This window comes from Pseudonaja textilis, chromosome Z (assembly GCF_049901715.1).
Source record: "Pseudonaja textilis isolate UNSWEBS1 chromosome Z, rPseTex1.2, whole genome shotgun sequence".
Classification (NCBI taxonomy): domain Eukaryota; kingdom Metazoa; phylum Chordata; class Lepidosauria; order Squamata; family Elapidae; genus Pseudonaja; species Pseudonaja textilis.
The window spans coordinates 100,107,494-100,125,617 of NC_142008.1; the positions used below are offsets into that span (position 1 = coordinate 100,107,494).

An 18,124-nucleotide genomic window follows, 5' to 3' on the forward strand; every position below is an offset into this window, starting at 1 on the left:
ACAACTTAGTTCAGCTTCTGAAAGTGAAATTTATCGATAGCTTCAGTGATTGTTAAATAGATAAACGAAGCCTTCATCATCAGAGGTATCATAGCCTTAGGTATCTTTGCCTGGAGAACAGCACGGGATCAGGATTCGCTATTGTCTCAATGACTTATCTGCTTGCTGGCTTTCTGAATGTATTGTTGGATAGCTTCAAGAGCAGGCTGTTGGAGTAGATAAGTCATTGACCTTTGTATAGATAAAAATCCCAATAACCTCCAATTGGTACTTCAACAGAAAGAAAAATACAAACATGCACACACGCATATACCCACATTGGCCTGAATGGTCCCCTGGTCTAAACCAGCAGATGTGTATATATGAATTTCTTTTTCTGTTTTACACCAACTGCCTGATCTGAAGAGTGTTTTTAGAACTGGGCTTCCGTAGGTATAGTTTTGCTTGGAAAATGATCCTGAACAGAGATCAAATGGAGTACATTTACTATATCCGAGTTGCAAAAAATCAAGACAATCGCTACCCAATCAATCATTAGATTTTTTGGTATTGTTTTGTTGTCATCTAGGAGTTGTCCAGATTTTTGCACCTTGAATATGATAGCCTCAGTGTCTGGGGACTTGGTAAATGTGATAAATAAATATTCCTGACTTGGTGGCAAAATGTGTCAACTTTATGTTGAAATCATCCAAGGAAAGTTCTGAAATAGCCTAATGGTATCAGGAAGTCAAATTGCAGTGTTGCGTATAGTATCTGAGGCTAAATGAGTTTGGAAAGATGATTAAAATAAATCAGCTAAAACTTTTCAGAAAGTTAAGTAAAGCTGATAATTGATTTGATCAAAAGAAATTTGAGAATTTACAATCCAACAAAAAGGGAAGTTTAAAAGCCTGGGGAGACAGGAGACCAGTGAAGTTGGAGAAAGCTCCCCATCTTGTGAGATTTTCTGCACTTAGTTATATGGCTGAGGCATCTTTACTTTAGCATGAAGATACTGTGGAGTACAGGTAGTCGTCGATTTACAACAGTTTATTTAATGACCATTCAAATTTACAATGACACTGAAAAAAAGTGACATGACCATCTTTCATACTTATGACCTTTGCAGCATATCCATGATCACATGTTCAAAATTCAGGTGCTTGGCAACTTGAGTCATATTTATGACGGTTGCAGTGTCCTGGGGTCATGTGACCACCTTTTGTGACTTTCTGACAATCAAAGTCAGTGAGGGAGCCAGATTTGCTTAACAACTAACTAAATCACTGTAATGATTCATTTAACAACTGTGGCAAGAAAAATTGTAAAATGGGGCAAAATTCACTTAACAACTATTGCACTTCGCAACCTAAATTCTGGGTGTAATTGTGGTCATAAGTTGAGGATTACTTGTAATGGGACCAGTCATGACCAGTGCCTCTAGTCATATTGATTTCATTATGAACTTCAACTTTGTGTGGAAGAACCCTGTTATTGAAAAATTATCTTCTATATTGTTGAGGTAATTCCCTGTTAGGAGAATGAGCGCATACAGGGAGACGTGGTGGGAATAGTGAAGAATGATACACACAAAGCACACAGATACACTGTATAGTAAATGTAAGTTTTTATTTCCAATAAACGTTTAAGCACAGTCCAAGATAAGCAGTCCAAGTCATTCACAGTTAAATCAGTCAGTTTCCAGTCCAGGGATAATCCAAATATCAAAGTCCAGTATCAAAAACAGTTCAGTGACAGACTTACATCAAATCCAAGAATAACAGTCAATACAGGAACAGCAACTCTTTCCAACAGAAGGAAACAGAGACTCACACACTCACTGAGACTAAACAACCCAGGTTTCTGGCTCCATCTTATGGCCATTTGCAGAACCACACCCAATTACAGTTTTAGCACTTTCTTAAAGATACAGTATTAAAATGTCTATCCTGGTCTATATATTTCCAACCCAAATAAATGTTAGGTGACCTACATTCCTAACATTCTCCCCTTTGGGTAGGACAATATATACAACCTTACATTCTAAGTCCATAATCTTCACAGCAAGCCTTATGCTTTATAGAGCCTTGGGCCTTTGTAAAATGATCTGCTATTTTGTTTTCTGACATACAGTATTCTAGCTTAATCATCTTACTTTGCACACATTGTCTCACATTTAAATATCTTAAATCTGTGTGTTTTGTTCTTGTCTTAACAGCAATATTTGAAGCCATCTGTATTGCTGATTGATTATCTTCATAAATAACAATAGAATCTGTTACATCAATTCCCGTGTCAATTAGTAGTTGCTTATAACAAACTAAATCTGTACATAGTAAAGACAAGCATGAGAATTCAGCCTCCATTGTTGACAAACTTAGATGTTTCTGTCTAATAGATCTCCATCCAATCAGCACCTTTATTAATAATATTACAGTACCCGATGTAGATTTTCGTGTATGTTTGTAGCAAAACTTGCATCAGCATATGCAGTTAAACTCAGTTCATCTTTAGGCATAATGCATTGTTTGTTTCAGGTATCCTAACACACGTTTAGCAGCTTGCCAGTGCCTTTCAGTCAGCTCAGCATTAAATCTCACTAATTAACACTGTATGCTATATCTGGCCTTGACCAATTACTGAGATAAGATAAACTACCAATCAAAGACTGATAAATGTTCTTATCAAAAATAGGACTTTGAACATCACTATGGCTAAACTCCTGACTCAATGGTATTTTAGCCGGCTTACAAAGTTCTATTTTAAAACTTTTTAGTAATTGGTTAATTTTATCTGCCTGTGAGATTTTGTATCCTCCCCTAGTTCTATCTATTTTTAATCCAAGATATTGTTTGATTTCTCCTAACTGTTTTATCTTAAATTTCTTCTCTAACAGTGAGATTATTTTAGTAGCTTCTTGTTTAGTTTTGATTGTTCTTTTTCAGTTATGTCATCAGTAAGCAATAGCAACAATGAAACTATACCATTACCTTCTCTTTTAAACAAACATGTATCAGCCATGCCAGCTACATAACCTATCTTAGTTAATTCTTTAACTATACATTGGTTCCACTCATATCCTGATTGCTTCGAACCATAAAGACTTTTTTTAATTTCCAGCAATCAGTTGTATTATCATTTTTAATACCTAAAGGTTTCTTTAAATAAATAGTGTGTTGCAACGGTGCATGCAGATATGCCGTCTCTACATCTAATTGATTTACAATGTATTTCTCCTTAGCTGCCCACACTAATGCTGCTCTTAAGGTAGCAGCCTTCAGACTAGGTGCAAACACCCCATTGTAGTCGTTTGCTGTCTGATTGAACCCTTGTGCTATTAACCTGGCTTTATGGGTAACAGTGCCATCTATACCTGTCTTTAGTTTATAAATCCATTTACATCCTATGGCATGTTTACCTGGTGGTAACTTAACATTTTCATATACCTCCAACTTTTTTAATGATTCCAGTTCCTTATCCATTGCTTCCTGCCAAGCAGCCTGATCCTTAGCAGGATACAGTTTTAGTTCATTATAGTTATTTGGAACTGTATTCACTTGGCATACAACACTAGCCTGATATCTATCAGGTGGTCGTGTTACTCAGGTTAAACGTCTTGATAATACAGGGCTTACTGGTGGACTTTCCTGTGCCAGCTGCTTCTGTTTTTCTACTTCTTCCTGTGCCTGTTCTACTGCTTCCTCCTGTGCCTGTTCTTCCTCTTTAATGACTATTCGTGGTTTACCTATTTCATCTTTAGGGACTATTTGGGTGTCAATAATAATATAATTGCTGGATTCCTTTTCCAGTTTATCCCACCCAACATGCTCAAGAAATTTTGCACCAGCACTACAATAAACATGAGCTTTGCCTTGATCCCAGAATCTAAACGATCTATGGTTGGCCTCATAACCTACAAAAAATAACTTCTTAGCTCTATGTTGCCCTTTCAGTCTTACTTGTGAGGGAATATGCACCCATGCTGGAGCTCCAAATGTGTGTAGATAATTTAAATTTGGTTTTCTGCCATGCCAACAAGTGATTGGAAATTCACCAGTTGTGTTAACTACATTGTTTAACACATGGTTACTACACATTATGGCCTCACCCCACAGTGTATCAGGCAAACCTGAATCAGATAACATAGTGCGAGCCATGGCTTGTAATGTTTGCCCTCTTCATTCTACAAACGAGTTATGTTGTGGCCTGTAAGGTACAGAACGTTTATGCTCAACACCAGCCAATTTCAACATAGTTTGAAATAGTTTGTTAACAAACTCAGTCCCATTATCAGTAACTAAAGTAATTACTTTACTCTTCATTTTTCTCTCTGCAAACCTTAGCCAGTTAAAGAAATGTTGGAATGTTTCTGTTTTGTTTCTCATGAGATAGTAGAAACCATATCGTGAGTAATGGTCCATTATACTCAAAATATAGCAGGCACCTCCTAAACTAGGTTTCTTAGGACCAATTATGTCAGTAGAAACAACCTCTAAAGGTTCTTTGGTCTTTAATCCATTAACTCTGTTTGCTGGAGTAACCTTACTTTTCTCCTGGCTACAGGCATTACAGTTTAAATACTTGCTACAGGGTTTCAATTTTACTCCCTCTGACAATTCAACAGTTTGTTTGAGGATTTTGAAATTAATGTGCCCCAGACATCTATGTAGTAAATGTATAATCATGTGGCTTAACATTGTTATAAACTGAGTTAGCCATCTGCAACTGGTCATCATGTATCACATATAAATCATTCTCTAAAGTAGCAGTAACACTTTTACCCTCTTTCTCTATTATACATTTATCTCCCCTAAAGGTTACTACATAACCAATATTAACTAAAGCCCTTACTGATCACAAATTAAATTTCAATTTAGGTACATATAACATAGTTAAATGTTCGTTTATACAAGAATAATATGCAGTACCTTTACCTGAAGCCTTCATCTTCCATCCATTTGCCAATGATACATGTTGCTTACTCGTGGACATCTTTACAAACCTTTTTCTATCTTTAGTAATGCACTGCGATGCTCCACAATCAACAACCCACAAATCATGGTTTACAGTTGAATTGCTAGACATAGCTAAACTAACATTCTTCTTGGCCTTCTGGTGATTACCAGTATTCTGTCTTTTTCCTTTCTTACAGAATCTAGCTATATGTCCCCTAGCCCCACAAAAAAACATTTCCTAACAGTATAGGCAGTTGAAGATAAATCATCTTCTTGTGGTTGTTCCTTCCTCAGTTGTTCCCTATACAGTTGTCTTCTTGCTTCTTCTAACAACCTTCCGGATATGTCAGTTAATGTCAGTTTATCTCTGGGCAGGATTCCAGTGAATATACGTAATCATAACTTTCATCCAATGAGGAAAGAATGATGTAAATTTGATGCAGCTCTGAAAATATCAGTTCCTTTTCATGTAGTTATTGAAAAATTCTTTTCATGAAGTTCAAATGAGCTAACATATCTCCACCTTTCAGAAGACGTGCTCTAAACAATTTACATGTAAGATGTATGTGTGCATCTACACTGTCACGAACATAAATCGTCTTGAAATTCTCCCAACACTTAGCAGCAGACTCTTCTCCACGAATATGGACTAGCTGGTCACTCAGTGTTAGTCCAATTATACAAAGAGCTTGTTCGTTCTGTTTAAAGTCAGCAAGCTTCTTGGCATTGTCCTCATTTTCTGGATTCCAAGCATTTACATCCAGTGGATCTTGAACTACAGTCCATAACCCTTCTCTATGCAGAAGTAGACTGCACTTCATAGACCAGGAAACATAGTTTGTTCCATCCAACCAGGTTATCAGTGATAGACTTGTTGAAGTGTCTTGTGCCATCTTTACCAGGATAGTAACCCACAATTAAACAGTAAACAGCTGTCTGTATACAGTACTGTGCATTCACACCAACTCTCAGTTATCTGAGCCTGGTATGGCCTGGGCCCATAACCAGTGTTGAGGTAATTCCCCGTTAGGAGAATGAGCGCATATAGGGAGACGTGGTGAGAATAGTGAAGAATGATACACACACAGCACACAGGTACACTGTACAGTAAATGTAAGTTTTTACTTCCAATAAACATTTAAGCACAGTCCAAGATAAGCAGTCCAAGTCATTCACAGTTAAATCAATCAGTTTCCAGTCCAGGGATAATCCAAATATCAAAGTCCAGTATCAAAAACAGTTCAGTAACAGACTTACATCAAATCCAAGAATAACAGTCAATACAGGAACTGCAACTCTTTCCAACAGAAGGAAACAGAGACTCATACACTCACTGAGACTAAACAACCCAGGTTTCTGGCTCCCATCTTATGGCCATTTGTGGAACCACACCCAATTACAGTTTTAGCACTTTCTTAAAGACACAGTATTAAAATGTCTAGCCTGGTCTATATATTTCCAACCCAAATAAATGTTAGGTGACCTACATTCCTAACATATATTATTGCAGCAGGGAGCATGGGTGTTTTGGGTGTTCTGGAATGGCAAAAAAGGAACAGAAACAGATATCAAACAACATCTTAATTAACTTTGTTCTGCTTCTAGCGAATCAACCCACCCAGCCCATCCACATGGTCTACGTTCCATCTCACTTGTACCACATGCTCTTTGAACTGTTTAAGGTAATTATCAGAGTCTGTTTCCACAGAATGTTTTGATGTTGTTATTCAAGCCAGAAATCAGGTCTATAACTAGAGTTCAAAAATTATGGAGGTGGTGTAAATATTGCTCCAATTAGTGTCGTTATATCTCAGATGCAACATTGGATCATCCTAGCACCTTGGAGAATTTCAGTCTTTACGTTGAGATTGCCCAATGGGGAGTGACTCAGGAATTCAGGGACTCCAGGAAGATCATAGAGCTAGTCCTACTGAGTTCCAGTTGTATGGATTAATCACACCCTCACTAATGTAACTCCAGGCTATGAACGTTTTTTTTTAATGGTTACATATGATGGTGTATGTGTATATCCACAAAACTCAATGTATAGTGCATATAAAATGGTATTTTTGCTGACCAAACCAGAAAAGCTGGCTATAATATAGTAATTTATAGATGAATATAATACTTAAGCAACAGATTTTCTGCAGACATAGAAAATAACCATTTATTAGCCTCTGTAAGTTATATTTTATATTTGGGCATTTGCAACTTCTGTCAGATGCCTCAGGCTAGTAATTCTGTGGAAGTTTCCATCCATTGCCCGTAGAATATTGAGATGGGATAGTTAACTAGTTAATTAAGCCAAAGACCTAATTAACCAAGCCAACATTCTGCTTCATCCATCAGCTTCCTTCTAATGTTTGAAACAATGATCCCTAGGAAAGCAAAATGTAGTATCCAGCACAATCAGGGTGACTGTCTATTTTGCAAAAAAACAAATAAAAATGTTAAGAGAGAAATAGTAAATGAAAGATTACCATGAAATTAGCTTACTGAGGATTGGATGTACCAAAAGCTCTAGAATGCAATTCTATTGTATTCATAATTCTGTTGTATTTATATTCAATTCTGTTGAACAATTGTAACAATAACAACAGGCAACCAGTGAAGTAAAATGAGAAATTGCAAGAGATAGATATTGATTACACATTAAGAGAGGATTCCTGGTAGCAAGATTTATTTGACGATGAAGCAGAGGATAGCTTCATACATAGCACTAAGCTATAACTAGAGCACAGTCTCGGTGCCTGTATCAGGCCAAAGACTATTGTAGGAGAGATTAGAATTTACTGGAGGCATTTAAGCAGAGGCTAGAAGGTTTTCTGAGATGCTTGTCATATTTCCAGCCTGTATTGCAGGCTTCATCCAAGTGATTTCTCTTCCAGCTTCTAATTCATAATTTCAAAGAATAAGTATATAGAAAGTCTTACTGGAACTGGGATATTCATTTAGACCATTCTTACATATTTCTCTTTTTCTCCTTTTGTCTTCCAGAATGCCATGAGAGCCACTGTAGAAAGCCATGAGTCCAGCCTGACATTGCCACCCATCCAAGTGATGGTGGCTTTGGGCGAGGAGGATCTCTCCATCAGGGCAAGTGAAGAAGAATATACAATAGTGAAGATGCTAGGCAGAAGCTGCAGCTACTTGCGGTTTGCTAGGCCAGGAGTCACCAACCTCAGGGACCACCAAACTCATAATTTTAAATCCCGCGGACCACTAATATGAATTTTGAGTGATGGTGGCTTGCTGATGTTGGTGGGAGAGAGAGAGAAAGAGAGATCCGATCTGATCTGATCTGATCTCTCTCTCTCTCTCTCTCTCTCTCTCACACACACACACACACACACAAACACAAACACAAACACACATACATGCACAGAGATTCCTCACACACCCCTACCCCCTCCAAGGCAGCCACATTCCTAACCTACTTTTCAGCTCCATTCTCGGGGAGAGAGAGAGAGAGAGAGACGGTATCCTGCAATCCCAAATAAAGAAGGATCAATTGGTAGGAAAATGGGGTGGGAGATTTTCCTACAGACTTTTGGGGGGAATTTTCCCAGGGTCTCTGCAGAAAAAGCAGAAGCAGCAGAGACCCTGGGAAAATCCCCAAAAAAGTCTGCAGGAAAATTTTCCACCCTGTTTTTCTACCAATCTATCATTCTTTATTTGGGATTGCAGGATACCGTCTCCAACTCCGTTCTCAGGGGGAGAGAAAGAGAAGGAGAGACTTTTGGCTTCATGCAAGGAAAGCAGCAGAAGCAGCAGAAGTCTTTCTTTCTCTCCCCCAAACTCCACCAGAATGGTGCAGCCTCTTGGAGCAGGATACCCTGCAGGGTCCCAAAGACTCATTTCTGGTGGAATTTGAGGGAGGGAAAGACTTTTGCTGCTTTCCTTGCATGCAGCCAAAAGCAGAAGCAGAAAGAAGCAGCCTGGTGACCAGGCGAGGCACATGGGGTGAGTGGGACAAGTCCCCCTCTCTGCCCTTTTCCCCCTCCCCTCACTATCTCGTGGTGTTCACAGTGCAAGAGACGCAAGCCTTGTGTTCCCACGGGCCATGTGGGCAGTGCAGCCTTGTGTTCCCGTGCAGCCTGGATTAATTGCTTTGGAAGGTGCTTTGGGGTGACATTTCTCTGCAGACTACCATAGTTTTCTCGTGGACCACCAATGGTCCCTGGCCCACCAGTTGGCGACCACTGTGCTAGGCAGTAAAAGAATATCCCTCTGTTTCAAAGTTTTCTTAACAATTTCTGGTTTCATATTCAAAGACCAAGTTTCTAGGAGAAGAAGGCTTCTCCACCATTCACATCTATTTCTCTCCAAAATGAGAAAACGAAAAGGAACAGAAATATAATTATTGACTCATGTTTCAATCATGGTCATATTAAATAGCAAGATAGCCTCTAATTCAGGGCTGTCAAACTCAAGGCCTGTTGGCTGGATCTGGCCCGCAGGGGCACCCTGAAAACAGCAAAGGACCGACTCATGGTGCGCCCCCCCAGCTCCATTTTCTCTGGCAGAGATTTTTCAGGAGGCCGTCCCAGTTGAAAACTGAGATTGGGAGCCTGTTTTTGCTGGTAGATCACTCGGGCCACCACAGGCGCCCCTGACACAAGTGATGTTGAGGTGGTCACACCCACCCATGGCTATATACCCCGGGCCTCTCAAGCTCAAACACAATCCTGATGAGGCCCTCAATGAAATCGAGTTTAACACCTGTGCTCTAAGTAGAAACTGACCAAGGTTGAAATTATTTGTTCCTGAGCTGAGTTTTTGTATGCATCCATAATGACTTGTGGCAGGAAAGACAGTTCACATTTACACCAGAAGAAGCAAGGTGACCTTGATGCAGTGGTTAGAAGGAATCAACTAAAATTATGTAAGTCCAGATAGAGATCTTTACCCATCTACAAATCCTGGGTGACCTTGACCCAATTTCTGTTTCTTAATATAACTTAGGTTACAGTGTGATTGTGAGGGTAAAATAGAGCAGAGGAGAAAAAATTATAAATGTTGCTTTCCCTCCAACCCAGACATCCCTCTGAATGTGTCAGATTCTTCCTCAGAATTTCCCAAGCAGCAAAACCATTCCTAAGTAGTGAATGCTGGGAGTCCACCTGTTTGGAGGACATTCTGGTTGGAAAAAGCCATCCTAGAGAAAAACCGGAATATAAAAGTAATTTTAAAAAAACCCTAGAACTAGATGGTATGTATATGGGAAAGAAGGAATATTGTGGGCTTCTGTGATTGGCAGTTTGAATAATAAACGGTATCAACATAAACAATTTGATAACAAGCTTTGGATCTGGGTCAGACCAATCCTAAACTGCTGCTCTGAGCCTTATATTCGAGTCTTTATTCTAGTTTCTGTTAAAGCTTGTACTATGTCAGACTGTTCATGACAGCAAGATATTTTTACTTATTTCAGTACTGAAAAAAAAAAAGGAGAAAATCAATTTGCACAATTTTGCATAAATTAGATATGGAAATGTAAACTTGTGGAAATAATTATTATAATTTAAATAGGGATGCAGAATGCTTCATTGTAAAATAGAAGGCTGGGTCCAGATAGTCTATTTGCTTGGTGGTGAAAAGCAAGTTCAGTTCCGGTTCTCTTTTTTCTTTTCTTTTGGTAGCTTATCTTTAATTGGACTTGTTAGTTACCTCTTTAAATATAAACCTGAAGTCTGACTAGAGTCAAGCCCAACATCTGTAGACTTCAGTGACATATCAGTGAGGTTTTCTTGGCAGCAATTTCCCATAGTTTGACATTTGTATGTGTGCGTGTTTGGGGAGGGGTGCCTTCATTTTTCAAGACTGGTTATGACCATTTAGGTACTGCTAACTAATTGGTTTCTTTAAAGAAAAGCCCCTCAAATGAAATGCTTTCCTACCTCCATTCCCTCCTTATAGAATTTCTGTCCCTCTCTGTTTTTTTATCTTTCTGCCATGGAGCAGATGAGTGACCGAGGTGGTGGGGTTCCTCTTCGCAAGATTGATCGACTCTTCAGCTACTTATATTCCACAGCACCCAAACCCGAGCTTGGCACCGGGGGGACACCCCTGGTATGTGTTATACGATGGGCCAAAGTTATGAATATGAAGCCAATTAAAGTTACAACCAGCCTTTTAAATCTTTTGAGTGGGGAAGGTCGAGGCAGGTGGCTTCGAACAGCTTGATTTTTTTAAAAAAAATACAAATATTGCCTTAAAAAGTGTCCTTTGCCATGCTTATTCGGATAAGAAGCGACAACTAGAAATCTGCGCTTCACCAGTATTAAGACTGATCACTGCAGAAATGGGATAAGATATGAAAGATCATCAAAGTGGGGATCACTTTAAATGTTCTGATGTTAAAGCAATAGAACTGTGAGGAAAAAAATATTTATTGATAATTAAATGCTGACAATATGTGAAGGAACCCTCCCCCCCTCCCCCCACCCCAGGAAAATAAGACAATAATTAAAATGCAACATTTTACTTATTTAACAGTTAAAACCTTTTCTCAATATATTTTATTAATGGATAAAATGCTGGTTTTGAACAGCCCACCCGGGGGAGTTCATTAGCTGTTTTTTTCATGAATTGTTCAGAACCTACCCCATTGCAAGGGGGAAAGAATAGAAGTAGATTAATAATTTTTATCTTTCTCCTTGACAAGACTAAAACAACAGTTGAGGAACCATTTAAACAGGAAAACGGCAGAGAAGGATTAAGCATCCCCTTCCCCAGAATTATTGCTCAGATTAAATTTGGAATCCCCTGTCACCCTCATTTCTTTATATTTCTGTAAGAGGGTGTGTTTGGGGTAGTGAATCACCAATTGTGACATTCATCTTGGTTCCTTGTGTGCTTTGTGGCAGTGAAGCTAGGGATATATAACAGAGCTCATAAGAAGAGACTGTATAGAACTAATTCTTCAAAGCAGTATTTCTCAACTTCAGCAGCTTTAAGAGCCATGGACTTCAAATCCCAGCATTCCCTGGGTGTTGAAGTCTGCATCTCTTAAAGTTGCTGAGGTTCAGAAGCACTATTCCTGAGGTACTTATAGATGGACATGCTTAACAATGAGGTGTTATGTACAACAAGTAAACCATTTTTCTTTCCTTGCACAAACAAGGCCGGTTTTGGCTATGGGCTGCCAATCTCTAGACTCTATGCCAAGTATTTCCAAGGTGATCTTCAGCTATTCTCCATGGAGGGATTTGGAACAGATGCTGTCATCTATCTGAAAGTGAGTTGGTGTCCTGCTCATTTGCTGGTCCTATTCCCAGTGCAGTGTGTGCAAAATTAGCAAAATGTTTCTTTAGCATATATCAGTAAATACAGATTATGCAGTATAACTTTTTCTGGGTTTCCCCACAAAGGTTAGGAATGTCCAGATCATCTCCATATTATTCAGTGGAGTGGGTATCGGAATAACTCACTCAGGCCAACAGTCTGAAGTTTATCTCTTGCTCATTCTGCCTCTCATTCCAGAGGTCATTTGCTTTACATAAAAATAAAAGCAGACAACCTGCCAATGATACCAGGTGGGTCACTGCATGTGATTTTATCACAGGTGCATCCTAATCTATGTTACATCCTTCTAGGCCTTGTCAACAGACTCTGTGGAAAGGCTTCCAGTGTACAACAAGTCCGCATGGCGTCACTATCAGACCATCCAGGAGGCAGATGACTGGTGTGTGCCCAGCACGGAGCCCAAGAACACGTCCACCTATCGAGTCACCTAAGCAAGCCTCTCCGTTAACAGGAAGGGAGCTACCCTGCTTCCAAAGGGAGGAAACCAAACTTTGTTGAGGGGAGAAAAAGAAACAAACAATAATCACCAGCATAAATCCCACCTCGTGTTGTAAAATCTCTGTGGAATGTTCTCCTTGTGGCTGTCTGGCCTGAAGATCTGCCAGATTTGCTTTTGTTCCTCTTTAGTATTTGCACACATCGCCTTTTTATTATGTTTGTGTTATAATCATGAAGCAGAGAGAACTTGACCACTAAGCATTAATACGTTGAGAAAAAATCAGGAAGCAAAAAGAGGGAAGAAGAAGCTAACAAGCGTGGATGTGATTTTGTTGCATTTCTTCACCTGAATCAAGATCCAAGCAAAAGGCACAAAGAGGTTTAAAACCTGACATAGGGACAGCAGAGTCCATTGCAAAGAGCCAAGGACATTAGAGGAAACAGGCATGTTTTTTAGTACAGGTATATTGCTCTGGAAGTAAGAAATATTCTCTTGAGTGGTAGATATTTTTGCATTATGTTCTGTGTGCTTTTCATCATACATGTCTGAGTCTCAGACAAGTTGAGGAAAGCAACACAAGAACCGGGAATTTTAGCCCTGGAAGAATCAGAGTTAGATTGTACCGGGTAGATTGAGACCTAAGGAAAAGGCTTTGTTAGCATTGCAGGTGTTTTGGAGTTTATGGTTTCTTGCTTGTTTGTCTCATCCACTGCTTGTGCTTTTGCTCACCATGGCTCAATTCCTAGACTGGCTTGTGGCGGAATATAGATCCTTTGGTCCTGCTTATATTGGAGGAGTTTCTCCTCTCCATGGGAAAAGTATTAGGGACAATTGGGATGGCTTATGGGAGAAAACCGGAGCCAGAAGAAATGCCGAAATAAGAGTCTCCGTCAGATGAAGAGTGAACTGGCAACACTGAAAGCTTCAATCCTGTCCTCCAACTGCAACAGAACAAACGGAATATATATATTATAAGGACATATTTCTGGTTCACATGTCTCCAGTGCTCAGAAGCTATGGGCAAAAGGGGCTTCCCTCCCCCAAGAATCTCAGAGGCAATCAATTATGGATTCTCCCTCCCCTCTTTTATAGCCTTCCCCCATCATGGCAGCTGTTTGCTTTCCAGCAGCTCTTTGCTATGATCTCACTTTTCTGGTCCTCATTTCAAAACAAGTGGAAATGTTTTGTAGGTGGAAAATCGCTTCTGCCTTCTATTTTTATCCTGTGCTATTGTTCTAAGCAGATGTTAATATTATTGTTCTAAGCAGATGATCCCCCCCCTGAGTTGCCTTCGCCTGTTTATCATTTTAAGCAGTAACAAACCACCCTTCTGTCACTGCCCGTCCTCTGTGTTGGACACCGGAAAAGATCTGTGTTTATATCTTAAATATACTTTTTAATTCTTGAGAGGAACAAGACATATGCCAAGGTCCTATTGCTGCTACAGTGTTACAGTATCAATTTTCTTGATCAGCTAAGAAAAAAAAAATTAAATTTAAATATGATCTTCCTGGTTGTACAGTATAATTTGATTTCATTGGCATCAGTAGTGGTACATGGTAATTACAACAACATGCATTCTACGCGTGTGCTTGAGGCTCACTCTGATATTGTTCTGAAGATGTCTCTTGATTCACAACATTTTGTCTTCAAATGCGCAGAATGCAGCTGGCCTCCATATTGATGGTTTCTGAGAGGAGTAGGAGAGATGTTTATTACTCAAACATGTTATGATGACACCTAGTGGAGATATATGTGAATCACATAAAATTTGGGTAAGAATTGGTCTTCAGTTGTTTCTTCTAATCAATGGGCATGGGGGCTAGGAAGAATTGTAATTAAAGAGGACCACATGTCACAAAGCTTTGTAATTAGAAGAGGAAAGATAAATTTTGCCCATATGAATTGACTTCTTTTTCTTCCTCCTAATTAAATAATCAATCATAAATGGTTGCGAAATCCTCCGAGGAAAACGGCTAGGGGTGACCATGGTGCATGAGGAGGGAAAATGAGAATCTGTGTACCATGATGTTGTAATGCAAATGAAATTATCTTTTGTACTTAGATCACAACCTCATGTGCAGATACTAAGGGGCAAGGCTTAGCCTGTGTTATCTAATTTGGTAACGAAATATCTGCAAGAAAACAACCAAGCTCAGAGAGCAGCAGTGATCCCACAGTTCTGCCCTGAATTACAAATACTCTTATCAGTTACATTGCTCACATTACTTACTTCCTCCAAAGCATCTGTGCTCTTTTAAGAAATAACTCCTCCCTCACTATTCAAGAATAAAGGGGGCAAATTTAGCCAAGTAACCAATATAGATTTCTCCCTTTTAAAATTCTTCTGTTCAATGATGTCCGATTCTTGAGGACTGCCTGGACAAATCCTGGCAGTTTACTTGGCAGATGTTTCAGAAGTAATTGGCCATCGCCACCTTTCTTGGGGTGAATGGAAGCCAGCTGACTTTGTGCTCAAGACAGGACTAGAATTAATGGTCTCCCAGTTCCTAGCCTGATGCCTTAATCACTTCACTTCACTATCAGTTTATGAGAAATCAAAGTTATTAGGAGAATGTTTGTGTTTTTACATTAGGTTAAATTTGAATTATTAGGCAGACGATTCAAGGCAAGATTTTTTTCTGAGGGGGAAATAGGGGTTTTTATTTTGGTGAGTAGATAACCTTTTATATTTTGTAAAATTACGTTAAGCCCACCCTAAGATTTGTAGTACAATTTTTCTCAATTTGAAATTACAAACCGGGCCACTGTTGTTTTTTTTAACAATTATGATTAGGGAAGCCTCTGAATATTTTTTTTTTAAGTTTTCAGACACTATGTTGTTCTGTAGTATCATGTCCACGCTTGTGGGAGGTAAAGGAAGTGGCCTTGTAAAATGTTACAAGGAACATTTGGGGCAAGGCCTGTTTTAGGGGGACTCACCATTATTTTTTTCTCTGTCAACTTGACCAATAGAAAAGCAGCAGCTCCCTCATATTCCCTTGAAGGAACACAAGAAGGACTCTCAGGCCTGCTGGCCCAAAATGCAGAGCTTTTTATTCTGTAGACACAGGCACCCTGAGGAATATTTCCCACCAGCAAAACACTGACCTAAGCAGTTAAACATTGCTTCCTTTTTCTTCTCAATTGGGAACAAGGTCACCCCGCCTTGCTCCATTGTTTTGGAGCACCTGCAAGTTGATGCAATGTTTCCTTAAATTCCAGCAGCATCCTTGAGGAAGCATCCTCCCTCTGTCCCCTTTTTCAAGTCCATATGCGTTGCAAAATGTCTTGAGACATTGTGTACGTATGGAGAAGTACATGGCGTGGTCAGTGCCAAGATTCCTGTGCTGGATACCAGTATAGTAGTGGCTGTATCCGCAACTCTGCTCTTCATTAGCAGTTATTGTTATTCTGTAAGCTTTGAATCTGGTTCTCTTCCAAAGTTTGGGGCCATTCTTCAAACTGACATTCAATGCCTGCCAACCTGTGCATAGAAAGTCATGTTCAGGGAGGAAGCTGGCAAGGTGATGCTGCTTTATTATTTACATAGAGCTAATTTTGGAACAATGGTTCACCTTAGGGTGACCTTTCCCTAGAATGTGCTTGGCTTTGATTTTTTTTTAAAAGAACGAAGATTTTTTTCTAAATAATTTCCCATAAATAAAGAATTCCTAGATGTTACAGTCTAAGCAAAGGACATTTCCAATTACACAAAGACTGCACATGGAGAAATAGTTAACGTCACAATGTTCAGGACTTGATGCAGGGATTAGTAATGCACGTGCGGGGGAGGAGAGCGGTTGCATTTTTAAAATTGCGTATATTAAATACTTCATACATAAATCATAGAGCTGCTCGACATTTCAAGTTCTGAAGATGAACCGGGCTAGATTTAGTCAGCAGTCTCTAGTCTGTGCAAGGATACATATGGCAACAGAGTTAGAGCAAAGTAGAAATTAAAAAAGAAAATATTGCATGCAGTATGCATAAGCACATAATGGCTTTATTGAAATATCTATTGCTTCCCCCTACTTTGCATGAACATTTAGCATTGAAGGAAGTAAAATGTTGGACTGAGATGGGAGGGGAAAATTAATAAAAGCATTTTATGCCATCATTGGTTTCCCAATGATAAAATGAGGCCCATTTCCAAGTAAGTATATTCCCTCCAAATACCTTGGATCTTTTGCCAGGACCCTTTGGACTTTGGTCAGAACGCAGATCTAGCAGATAAGTCAGGACAGACTTATATTCTGTTTTGACTATTCCTACTTAGAAACATCTGCGAAGTATTGCTTCGTATTTGTCATTACAGAGTTATGTTAGCTGACAAATGATGGTAGAGCATGAGTTGTACCCAGGGAAAGATAGGGTAGGGGTGATCAAAACCTTTTGGCTTTCTGGTTCTTGTCAGTGTAAACACTGTGACAGAGAGATGCTGTTTTCCAGCAGGCCTATCAATTCAGAGAAACGCTACAATTCCCAAACTGCAACAGATATCTGGGTGATGAATCTATGGGGAAAGTTCTCTTTAACATGGACAATGCAGGATCCTGGCAGAAAATCCTGAGTGGACAAATAGATTTCTGTCTGATTGCCCAAAGCACTGAGAACTTTAAGAAGTTTGAGAGAGTAATCTAAAGGACAGATTAAGATCCATAAACAACAAAACAAAACAAGAATGAAGCCTGTGATTGTGGCTTGAATCCATTGAGGTTTCTTTGACTAGAAAACTGACTTAGAGAAAGTCAACTGCAAGAAGAAAACCGAAAGTCGTCTTAATGAACACGAACTCTTCAGTCTCAGTCGATCCTTCTTTCTCTCTCCAGGGAAAAACACCTAAACCAATATGAGGCGGACATGCCTTCCACAGTTGCAAACCCTGAGTTTTACTGTGCAGAAATTTCTACAGAAACTTTTGATAGTTGGGAAGGTTCATGCATTATAATGAATGACTTCCACAACTACTCCAATTGAAAACTTACCTTGGGAGAACTTTTCCCAGTTAGAATGGAGCTGCATTTTCTCCATTGCTAACTGGGAACAAACCAGCTCTTTCTAGAGATTTGGATCCAACCCTCGATGTGGGCTCAGCAGTCTCTACACAGTCCTGATCTTTTTGGGGTGTTTATAAGCTTCTGTGAATTAGTAGAATATAATTCAAGGCTGTGATGCCATAACACGGTTGTGAGAGAAATTGAAAGGTTGATTGTATTGAGCAAATCTGTTATTACTAGACCTGGATAGGTTTTGCAACAAGTGGCACTTGACAAAGTTTAAAGCATCCATTTTGAGCTATAAACCCTCCCTAAGTAAAAAAAAAAAAAAAAAGACAAGGGAGTCTAAATATTGCTGTTCTGCTCCCTCCAGAAGAACTTGGGAGCTGCTAATACGGGCTGAGCTGTCCATGCAGTTTAAGAACACCGGAGAGGCAAAGTGC

The 18,124-nt window shown here is 39.4% G+C and overlaps 1 protein-coding gene across 2 annotated transcripts in view; it reads left to right on the plus strand.

The window, feature by feature from the left end:
* The window catches only part of PDK2 (pyruvate dehydrogenase kinase 2), a 32,208-nt gene extending 17,622 nt beyond the window's left edge, over positions 1 to 14,586 (plus strand). The window contains exons 7-11 of one of the 2 annotated variants that reach the window (XM_026710897.2): positions 6,540 to 6,616; positions 7,932 to 8,030; positions 10,899 to 11,006; positions 12,061 to 12,174; positions 12,533 to 14,473. In XM_026710897.2, coding sequence (XP_026566682.1) covers positions 6,540 to 6,616; positions 7,932 to 8,030; positions 10,899 to 11,006; positions 12,061 to 12,174; positions 12,533 to 12,673 — 539 coding nt within the window. In that variant the 3' untranslated portion in view covers positions 12,674 to 14,473. Of the gene's footprint in view, positions 1 to 6,539; positions 6,617 to 7,931; positions 8,031 to 10,898; positions 11,007 to 12,060; positions 12,175 to 12,532 lie in introns of both variants that reach the window. The other variant, XM_026710896.2, reaches the window with a different exon arrangement.
* The last annotated feature ends 3,538 nt before the right edge of the window (positions 14,587 to 18,124 follow it).